General features: G+C 40.5%; 1 protein-coding gene across 1 annotated transcript; it reads right to left on the bottom strand.

Moving 5' to 3' along the window:
* On the bottom strand, nucleotides 1,615-2,964 carry LOC107627664. The gene is made up of 4 exons (XM_016330489.1): nucleotides 2,275-2,964; nucleotides 1,979-2,163; nucleotides 1,784-1,874; nucleotides 1,615-1,668 (listed from the first exon to the last, which is right to left on the bottom strand). Exons 1-4 carry the CDS (start codon nucleotides 2,962-2,964, stop codon nucleotides 1,615-1,617), a joined length of 1,020 nt encoding a protein of 339 aa, XP_016185975.1.

Below are 11,476 nucleotides of genomic sequence, written 5' to 3'. Positions count from 1 at the left end.
GTATTAGTAGAATTTGGTTCAATAATTTGATTATTGATCATGTTAAAGTGGGTGCATTTCCTCTTATAAAATTTTTATATTTCATTTTATTCAATTTGGAGTGTATAGAAATAGAATATTAGAATGTGATTCAACATGTTACCCAAACAAAGAGCTGAATTTAATGGCATTCCACTCGAGCCTTCTATAAATTCGTGAAGTTTTGGCGACATGTAATGACGTATGTATAAGATGATAATGGTGTATTTTGGTATCTCAATTATTTATCTGTATTTTGGTGTCTCAATTATTTATCTCAAATAATATTATTAGTAATGTTGAACTAGGATGACTAGATATCCTTTAAATTATTCTTTCAATCAGTTTTTTATTATATCAATTTAAAAAAAAAAATAAAACAAACACATTTAACAGATATGATGTTTCTTTTTCAAAAATTTAAAAAGGCTAAAATTTAAAAAACTAAAATTAATTTACAAATCACGTACAACATACTAACACATTTTAAATTTTTCAAAACATCCCAAAACACTTTTAAATGTCACTCATATGAGGAATTTATGTTTATCAAATATGTTTAATTTTTAATTTTGGATGTGATAAAAAAAATATTTATATAAAATTTTCTAATGAATTTTGAATGTGTTAAAAATCATTTAGTGTGTAATTATGGTATTTTGGACGTGACTTGAGAAAGAGAAAATAATAATTTTTCTTGATTGTGGGTAATATTCATTATAGGATGTGTTTGTTTAATTCATTTAATCTAACAAGTAGAAAGTAAATTCTTAATTTTTCTTTTTAATATATTTCATTTTCAATCATATTTTTATGAGTAGGTATTTGATTTTTTTTTATGGAAAAGTCTAGGGGATCAGCAACTTTGTTAAATTCTGGCCAGCATGTAACCAGCAAAGAAAAGCGAGCCATTGGATGAAATCTCACATTAATCTCACACCATTAAAACCATCATTGATGGCTATTTGATGACTACAAATCACAAAAGTTGTTGCCCCCCTAACATTCCTCTTTTTTAAAAAACAAAAGAGCTCAACACAGTAAAATGGAGCAAACAGAACCAGACAAATAAAACATATAGACAACTAAAAGAAAGTAACACAACAACACAAGGAGAAATATATCATGTCATCTCCGGCATAGCCATCAACAACAAAAGGGATCTACACCTCTCCACTCGTTGTAGCTAAGCAAGGTCATGTTGATAATTTCTTCTACACCTTTACTTTTATTCTAAAATATCCTTCTATTGCTTTCCATCCAAATGTTCCAAATGATCGCACAGAAGTACATCAGCCATTATTTTCGATCCTCTTTTTTACTCGACTCTTCTATCCAACTTATAAAATGTTCTTTCATCGAACCCGGAAAGGACCACTGTCGGCCAAACATAGATATCCACCCATTTCACACCTGCCAAGCAAATTCACAGTCAAGAAACAAGTGATGGACCTGTTCAACATCCTTGTTAAATAAAACACAAACATTATCTTTCTGACTAATAATCCCAAATCAACTTAACCTTTCCTTTGTATTCACCCTGCCTATCAAGACAAATCAAACAAACAGCTCCATTCTTGGCAGAACTAAACTTTTTTAGATGGTCTTAGTGAAGCTGTAACTGGTTACATCCTCTGGAAGTATTTCCTCCTGCAACACTTGCATAAATGAGTTAGTAAAAAAAATACATTGTCTATCATATTTTCACACAACTCTATCTTCTCTGTTATTTACTAGCTTTATAGGTCTCAAAGCCTCATGTAACTGACACGGAAGATCCAACTCCCACTGAAAAAGCTTTCGCCTCCATAAGAAGTTTCAAACCCATTCTAATCCATCCCAAAATCCGCAATCCCCTATAACAGATTCACATTGGTTTGAAACAGAGAAAACCCTAGGGAACCAATCTTTCAAAGATCCACAAAGTAACCAGACATCCTCCTAAAACCGAGTCCGTCACCCGTCACCAATCTCCATGGACAAGCCAGTAATCATCTTATCCCTTATATGTTGCTCTTTGATTTGTACCTGGCATATATCCTTCCATAGACCTCCTCTAGTTGGTAGCATTTGAGTCGACAGTAGCTCATTCGAATTCAGATTATTACAGGAACATAACACCTTCTTGCACAATGGGCACTCTTCCTTTGCAAAATGCCACCACAACTTAAACAACAGTGCAGTGTTACGAACCATAGCATCTCCAATTCTCAACTCACCTAGCTTCTTAGGAGCCTGCACCACTTCTCATCTTACTAATGCCATACCATTTCTCCTATCCTCCTTGCTCCATAGGAATCTTCTCTGCAATGAAATCAATTTCTCAGCAACAGCCTTCGGTATCTTATATAAACTCAAATAATACACTGACAAGTTATTTATTGATTTGATAAGCACTAACTTCCCAGCTTTGTTTAGCACCTTAGCTTTCCAAAGACTAAGTTTCTCCTCCACCTTGTCTATTATAGGCTTCCAGGTCTTTATCAACCTCGGATTTGCTCTTAAGGGGATTCTAAGGTATTTAACTGGAAGGGTACCTTCCTTACAACCCAATAAGCTACACATATGTTGTACCAACTGATCTTCACAATTGAATGGAATTAAAATAGACTTGTCAAAATTAATACTTAGCCCTGATATCAACTCAAAGCATCGCAGAAGACGCTTGCAATTCTTCATAGTCTCCTCTTTTGGTGGGCAAAACAGAATAGTGTCATCAGCAAACTGAAGATGTGACAACTCTATACTATCTCTCCCAACCACCAATGGTGATATACGTCCGTTCCTGACTGCCTCTCCAACCATTTTATGCAGAACATCCACAATCAGTACAAACAAGAAAAGAGAAATCGGGTCACCTTGTCTCATACCCCTTTCCATTTTGAATGGCTTAGATGGTGAACCATTTATCAAGACCGACAAAGATGTTGTGGTCACACATTCCATAACCTACGCCCTCCACCTACGTCCAAACCCCATCTTTTGTAACACAATGTCCACAAAACTCTATTTGACTCTATCATATGCTTTTTGTAAATCTAGCTTGATTATTGCTGCCTCCTTTTTTCCTCAATTTAAGCCAGTATACAGTTTTACATGCAATGAGAGTCCCATCATGTATTTTTCTTCCCTTTACAAATGCACTCTGAGTCTCCCCTACTAATCCTGGATTCCTAGCATCACTAATCTCATCCTCCTAACTAACACCTTTGAAATAATCTTATACACACACCCAACCATACTAATTGGTCTCAAGTCTTTAATCTCCTTCGCACCAATGAACTTAGGTGCCAATGCCACCCAAGTGATATTGGAATCTGCCGGTAACCTGGACGTCTAAAAGAACCCCATCATAGCTACCGTTAATTCAGACCCAATCTCATCCCAGTACCTCTTAATGAATTTATGTTGTATCCATCACAACCTGGCACCTTTGATGACTCACAATCCTACACTGCCTCTCTAATCTCCTCAGTCAATGGCAACGCCTCTAGAGTCACAAAATCTTCCTCATCTATCCTACCAACCAGACCATCTCTGAATCCCACCATAGAAAAATCTTCCTGATGATACAAATCCTTGTAAAATTCTATAATAGCAATTTTTATTCTAGCTTGATTCCTTACCAGTCTACCATTAATTACCAGTATATCAATCATATTATTCCTCCTTCTTGCTGAAGCTATATTGTGAAAGTATCTTGTATTTTGTCTATATCCTTCGTTTATCGAGACCGAGACATCTATTTCCAGTGTACTTCTTTCCTTACATACCATCTCTCACAGCAAGTAACTAACACCTTTCTTCTAGCCTCCATCATTCCATCATACACTCCATTACTTATCATATCATCAAGCTCTTGATCTCTTTCTCAAACTTCAAAATCTTCTTGTCTATCTCACTAAAGTTGGCCTTATGCCATCTCTCCAATGGAATCGTCAAAGTCTTCAATTTATTAGTGAACTATATCTCCCATAATCCTCTCCATTCCTCCTTAACCATTCTAAGAAAACCTTCATGTGTAAACCATGAATCTAGGCTTCGAAACAGCCTTGGACCTCTCCTCAGCTTTTTATATTCCACTATTATAGGGTAGTGATCTGACAAATCCCTTGGTCCACCTCTTAACCGACGCTTTGAAAACTCTTCTAACCATTCCAAACTAACCAGAGCTCTATCTATATGACTGCATGAATGGCCTCGAAACCACGTAAACTTATGATCGGTGAGTGGCAAATCCACTAAGTGCATATCTTGTTTCCAATTCTTGAATTCTTCAGCAGATAGAGGTAAAATAGCAGTACCTTTTCGTTCCTCCACATGTACTATCTCATTAAAGTCTCCCATAAAACAACAAGGAACCTGACATAACCCAGCTATGCAACTCAACTCCTCCCAAACATGACTCTTCTCGTCTCTACTATGTGCACCATAGACAACAAAAAAACCGCACAGTTAAAATTATTCTTTGACAAGACTCCTTCAACACATAACCACCTTTCCCCTTTATAGCAATTATTCATTTTAAACATCATTTTATCCCAATAACAGTCCACCATATGCACCATCAGAGCCTACATTTTTCCAACCCATACCATCATTCCCCCATATTCTTGCAACATCAAATCTCATCACTACCCGCTTTTTAGTCTCAATCAATCATAACAGATTTAAGCTATGTTTATTCTTTAGGTCCTTCACCATTCTCATCTTTTCATCACCCCGTAACCCCCTAACATTCCAAGAACTAAAGATCATTTAAAACTATTTTGACACACCTGTTTTTTATTTTTGGGTCTGTACCACCCCATTTTCGTCTTCTGTTTTGCCACCTTTCTTTTCTGAGCTATTTCTTCGTTTTATGCTTGGAGAATTGCCATAATGTCATCTTTCTCATTGTACAATATAAGACCTGACTCCATTGCCAGCTCTCAGGTCCTTTTGTTTCCAATATTTGCTCCTCTAATTTTGAGTACCGAGTGTCATTATCCCCCTCATCTTTTTCAACTTCTTGCCTAGAACTAGCCCCTCTAATACCTTCCCTAGCATGTCTGAGAGCCACCTTCCTTGCATTTTGATCAAGAATGTTACCTCAAACAAACCCCAGTTCGAGTTGGTTGCCATTTGCCTCACTAACCCCTATAGTCACATCAACCTCCCAAGACTGACCACCAACTGTGTTCACATCACCCTCCTTCACAACATCATGAGCGTTTCCACTCTCTCCAGCTCCCACCACCATCTGTTTTGCCACAACATGAGTCCCTAACGTGACCCTGGCTGATGGAATCTCTGTGCTGCCGGCGACACCAAACCCACCATCATTGACAGCATCCCCAACATTTCGGGTAAGGTCATTCCCACCGCGGATCCACCGGCTCCCCCGATCCGTTGACAGCCGGCTCCCTCCGTGGCCATCTCCGACGCGGGTGTCTCCGTCCCCCTCGAGGAAGCCCACGCCATCAACATGGCGAGCTTCCATAGCACGCGCAGTAATGAGGGACCTACTCTCTCTCCTCATGCTCACCAACCGATCCGGAATACCCAGCTCGGGTCTAAGATCAACATCCCTAGTAGCTGATGAGGTTGTGCCCAAACAGTTAGTGTTCCCTTCCATATCCTTCCTTTTGTGCCTGGCCCAATCCTTAATGAGAGAACAATTTTTTGTTTGTTTTTCCTTATTTGACACCCTTTTCATCCCATTACACAAAGTACTATACGCACATGTGACTATTCTATCGGAGTCTCCATCATAGCTCATACCGTTCCTATCCCCAAAATCAACAATTCCTTGATTATCGCCATTAACTGCTTGATATGTTACGATTTCTCCACGGTTGTAATTTGTACTGCCGCTAATCCATTCATTCAAAATTATATAAGGAATTACTAATTTATCCTTATCATCTTCCTCTCCCTGTGTCACCACCATTAACAATCATTCATCATGATCTTCCTCCTTCAATGGTTCTGTTTGCCTTCTCTGCCATTTATCCATTCCTTGACTCTTGCTTGTTATACCGTGATTCAAGAGCTTGCAGTTGGTGATTCCGTTATCATAAATTTTCCCCATGCATTGCAAGTCACACGCCTCATGTCCAACCTCCTTTACCAAAACATCAAAGCCATCGGAGCCAATTGTGATATGGATCCACTTCTGAATCACGTCCATTACACACGTATCAATTTGCACACGACCTACAGTGAACGAGCTGCACAATTCCGTCTCTTTTGCACACCCAACTACTTCTCCCATTGGCCTCCTATTGTATTGAAATTGTTGACTGACCAAAATATTCAAGCCACACTCTTCTAGTTTCACTATGCTCCGACTCCTCCTACCTCTATACCCTATGAAAAGATTGTAAGACAATTCAATATAAAGGTGTATGTTTTGTCAGCATGCAGAATACTATCAAAGGTCAAAAGAGCTTTGTACACTCCCATTTCCCGAATTTGGACGACAGAAAGCAAGTTCTTCACAATCATTTCCCTCAAAGAGATGAGATCAATAGGCTTCGTCGTAGCCCCTACAAGACTTCTCTGCAACCATTCCAGATTTTTTTTGCCACTGCTACTTCTACCTTCTTTGTTCCTCCATTCTCATGCGGGTCTTTTACGATTTTTTTCGTTCGTAATTCTTGTCCAGTTGACAAAGAATCATCCTGGCCCACTTCTCGATGTGGCTGTCGAGTAGTTGGGTTTTGCCTGCCATCTCCTCTTTGTCCCTTATTTATGTCTACGGTTCCCGACATTCTTCTGTACTTAGCCTTTCCTACAAAGACAACATTACTTCTCAGCCTCATTCGATTCATTTTCGCTATAGCCTTCAAGGCCCCTCCTTTCGTTGTGTACCGTATGAAGGCAAAAATGTATATATCACCACTTTTTTATTTCCAGGATAGATAAATATCATTGATGCATCCAGTCTAGTTGAACAAGTAGAATAACTCTCTCTTTGATATGTCTTCAGGAAGATTATTCACAAAAATGGAGAAAGACTCATTTTCTAATCATAGATACTCTTCTCTATTCCAAACCCTAGGATCCTTGCCATGTTCCTTAGACCTAACTCTCCCTGTGTTTCCCACCCATTCTCTCATTTTTGCCTTTAGAATCTTGTGATACGTAAAACAATTATTGACACTAAAAGTTATGTTTAATTTTTAATTTTGGATGTATTCAAAAAATATTTATATAAAATTTTTGAATGAATTTTAGATGTGTTAGAAGTCATTTAATGTGCAATTAGGTATTTTGGATGTGACTTGAGAAAGAAAAATAATAATTTTTTTATTGTGGATAACATTCGTTATAGCATGTGTTTGTCTAATTCATTTAATCTAACTGGTAGAAAGTGAATTCTTAATTTTTTTCTTAATATATTTCACTTTCAATCATATTTTCATGAGGTATTTGATAATATGTTTAATTTTTAATATTGGATATGTTCAAAAAATATTTTATATACTATTATTTTATTTTAGATGTGTCGGTAAAAATTTAATATAGTTTTTTTTATGTAATTGGTTCAACATAAATTTTTTTATTTATGCAACTAATTTCATGCTCTAAATTTAGTTGTAATGCTAATTCTTGTTCTTCTATATCTCAATAATTGCATTTTTTTTTTCATCAACATTGCATACAAAAATTATTTTTTTGTCAAATAAAGAAGGCAAAAAAATAAATTATAATTTACCTGAAATAGATGAACACTAGAAAAAATAGGTGAAAACTAATTGAACTTCTAATAAGTAGAAGGACAAAATAACAATGCAATAACGTAAAAGGTAAAAACAATGTAAGAGAGTAGAGAGAAGAATGATTAGATAACAAGGAGAATGGAGAGACAAAAAAAAGTAACAATTTTATTTTGAAAGAAGTTACATAAATTTTAGGGCTACAAATTATATTATGAAAAAAATAGAAAAATAGTTTTATAAAAATTTAATCAAATAATAATAAATTTTTAAAAAATAAAAAAAATTAAATTTTAAAGAATAAGTAGTGTTTGTTTCACGGGACCTCGGATGCTCGGCGGGTCGGGTGGTGATGAGAGGGAGAGTGGACGAACCCTGAGTCGACTTGGAGCTGAACGAGATGTGGACTGCAATCTAGGGACACCGGAGGTGATGTGATGGGGGGTGGTCACCTACAAGGACACTCCGATGATCAAGTCAGTGTCCGTACGAAGTGATGGCCAAATTAGATAAAAAGTGTGACATACCTCGGGGGGAGAGCTGACCTCTCCCCTTATATACTGTGCTGGGCGGGCCCATGGATGACCTAGCCCACTGGCCAAGGAGCTTGTGAGTTGTCCTAACCCACGTGAGAGGGGCAGGTCGTTCCGGACTTCGGGTCGGGGCTTCGGGTGCCGCCCCGAGGATACTGACCCGAATGGTGACATGGACCGTATGGAAGGTAAGTCGGGCGTGTCCCGGGTCGGGTGTTAGGAGCCGACCCGTCGTGCCCCTCCTGTTGGGAAGGATGGTTTGGGCCTGGGTCAGGGGTGGTGCCCCGACCCGACGGCTAGTGGGGCTGGACTCTTGACGGTCCGTAACAGTGCCCCAACGCGCCAACCTTGAGTTTTGGAGCTCGTGGCTAGGCGTGTTTGTCTTACTCGCCGAGACGGGATGTGTTCTTCTTCTCGGGAGCTCGTTGATGGCGTTTCGTGTTTCTCACGCGTGGTCATCTCGTCCTTGACGCTGCCTTCTTGGCTTCTGCGCTGGGCATTAAATGCCCATCATTTCATTGATTTGAAATTTTGAGTAAAATGGCAAATATGTCCCTGCCTTTTGGCGCGGCGGTTATGCTTTTTCCCTATTTTTGCTTTGTAACCCCCTCATAACTCCACTTTCCTTCTTCTTCTTCTTCTTGCTCTCTCGCGCTGCTACTGCTTTTGCTTCCTGCTCCTGCTGTCTCGATTCTCTTGCTGTTTTTGGTGTCTCGACTCTCTTCTTCTTGGATCCTTCGTTCCTGTTCGTCATTTTGGCGGATTCTATATTTCTGGTACGTTGTTTTTATGGTTTCCCCTTTTGGTTGCTTCTTTCCTTTGGTTTTTGCATATTCCTCTTTGTGCATTTTTCTTTGTGCATGCCTGGGTTTCTGCTTGTTCTTGCTATTTTTCTTCTTTTAAAGGGGGCGCCACTAGCTTTTCTTAGGTTTCGCTTGGGTTCTGGGTTAGTGTTGGGTTGTAGTTTTGTTTTTGCTGTTTTTAGGGCTCCCGACCTCCCGTGCTAACTAAGTGGTGCCCCCGCTGTAGGTATGGCTGATCGCCATGTACTCCCGAATTTGGCTCAGCGGCCTTTGGCCGATTTCGTTGACCATTACGCCTGGGTTACTTCCGACGTGAAGGACACCCCTTCCAAGGTCACCAAGGAGGACCTTCAGGATCTGCGTCAGGCCGGACTCTTATGTGGGGGTGGCCCCGAGGAAGCTTTGTACCAAGTTTATGTTCCTGCTGCTCGGGAGCGTGTCTGCCAAAAGAACCTGGCGGCTCCTCGAGTCGTCGATTGGTTGTGGGTTTACAAACCCATGTTCACTTCTTTAGGAGTTCGTTTGCCTTTTTCTCCTTTTGTTATGGGTTTGCTCAACCGTTGTGATGTCGCTCCATCGCAACTGCACCCGAATAGTTGAGCTGCCATCCGATGTTTTGAGATGGTTTACGAGTATCTAGAGCTCCCGATCTCTGTGAACGTCTTCCTTTACCTCTTCATTCTTACAAACCCTTCTCGTGAGGGGAAGACCAAGAAAGGGTACATGTCCTTTAGGGCCCAACAAGGTCGGAGGATCTTTGGCCTCTTCGAGGACTCCTTTCATGGCTTCAAGCATACCTTTTTCAAAGTTAGGCCAATTGAGGGCCATCAACCTTTCTGGCTTACCACCGAGGGAGAAAGGCTGATCCCGACCTACTGGAGCTTTGGGGCGGGATCTGATTACTTAATAAAAATATCTTATGATTGGTTGAGCCCAGAAGATCGTAACATTGCCGAAATCTTGTTGGCCATTTTTGGTGAGAAAAATCTTAACCCTCATATGGTTATGGGGGATCGGGAGACCGGTTGGTCGTATGTTGGTGAGTTTGTTTTCTTTGTGCTTATTACTTAGTGCTTTTACTTTAACTGCTGCTCACGTCTCTTGTCTTTTTCTTGTAGTTTCTATGGCTGGTGGGAAGACTACCATGGCTGAGGTGATGAACCTCATTCGAGATGGTGATGAGGATTCCTCGGCGACCCCTGCGGCTAGTCAGGATCAGTATCCAAAGGTTACTGGGGAAGCTAGCGGTCCTGCCGCGGGTGCTGATCGGGTGGCGGCTCCCGAGGTCCCTCTTGAGAACACCCCTAAGAACCCGAGCGTCGATGAGGAGGTTCCTTTTGGGGATGAGGACTTGGGGTCTGGTGATGATGACCTGCAGGTCGTTGGCAACCCGAAGAAAAGGAAGCAGGACTCGGGAAAGGCCTTCTGCGTTATGGAAAAGAATTTTGACGCTGGGGGTTTTATCGAGTCCCAATTGCTCCCTGGTACTAAGGAGTTCTTTCAGGATGCCGACCTTGCGGGCCAGGCGAAGTAGATCTACCGAAGTCTTCTCCGAGCTGTTGCCATTGCCAAGAAGGTGGAACCTGTCTTGGGGAATATTCATGCCATGGAAGGGAAGCTTCGGAACTCCCAGAAGGACCTGACTGATTCGAGGTCCCGGGAGGAGTCTTTGAAGAAAAAGTTATCTGAGCAAGAGGAGAAGGCTAAGGAAGTCGCCAAAGAGATCAATAGGTTGTTGGAGCGGGACATTGCCCTGATGAAAGACTTGAACACTTCTCGTGGTGTGACTGTTGCTGCTGAGAAGAGGATCAAGGAGTTGGAGGATAAGTTGAAGCTAGCAGAGAGCTCGGCAACGGCTGCCTGTCAGGAAGCAACTGCCTTGAAGAAAAAAAACAAGGAGATTGCTAAGGGGGCCCGTGAGGCCGTTAAGTTGACTGAGGAGGGGATTAAGCTCCAAGTTGATGTGCTGGCTCCCGATCTCGACCTTTCTCAAGTGGGTGCTTTCAAGACAGTCGAGGACAGGAAGATTGTCGACATCCTCAAGCCTTGAGATGGGCTCTTCTTTTCAGCTTTTATATTTCTTGCCTTTGCTTTTTTTAATTTTGCTTTGCTTTTGGGCCTTCTGAGGTGCCTTTGTCTATAATGAACGTTTTAGTATTTCATTTCAATCAAGTCGTTTTCATTAGTAATTGTTCGCTTGCTCGGGCCATCGTGGCTTTGTTTATTTTATTGCTTTCGTTTATCCGGGCTGTCGTGGCCTTTTTGGTTTACCGCTTTAATGGTATTTACCGTTTTTGTTACTTGTTGCTTGTTTTAAGCTTTGGGTTCCTTTGGTTCTCGGGGTGATCAGTCCCGAGTTTTCGTTAGGTCGACCGCTCATCATTTACGTCGTTCTGTCGTTTTGTCATAAATCTTGCAA

This window comes from Arachis ipaensis, chromosome B02 (assembly GCF_000816755.2).
Source record: "Arachis ipaensis cultivar K30076 chromosome B02, Araip1.1, whole genome shotgun sequence".
In the NCBI taxonomy this organism is placed as follows: domain Eukaryota; kingdom Viridiplantae; phylum Streptophyta; class Magnoliopsida; order Fabales; family Fabaceae; genus Arachis; species Arachis ipaensis.
This window is presented reverse-complemented; position numbering and strand designations above follow the sequence as displayed.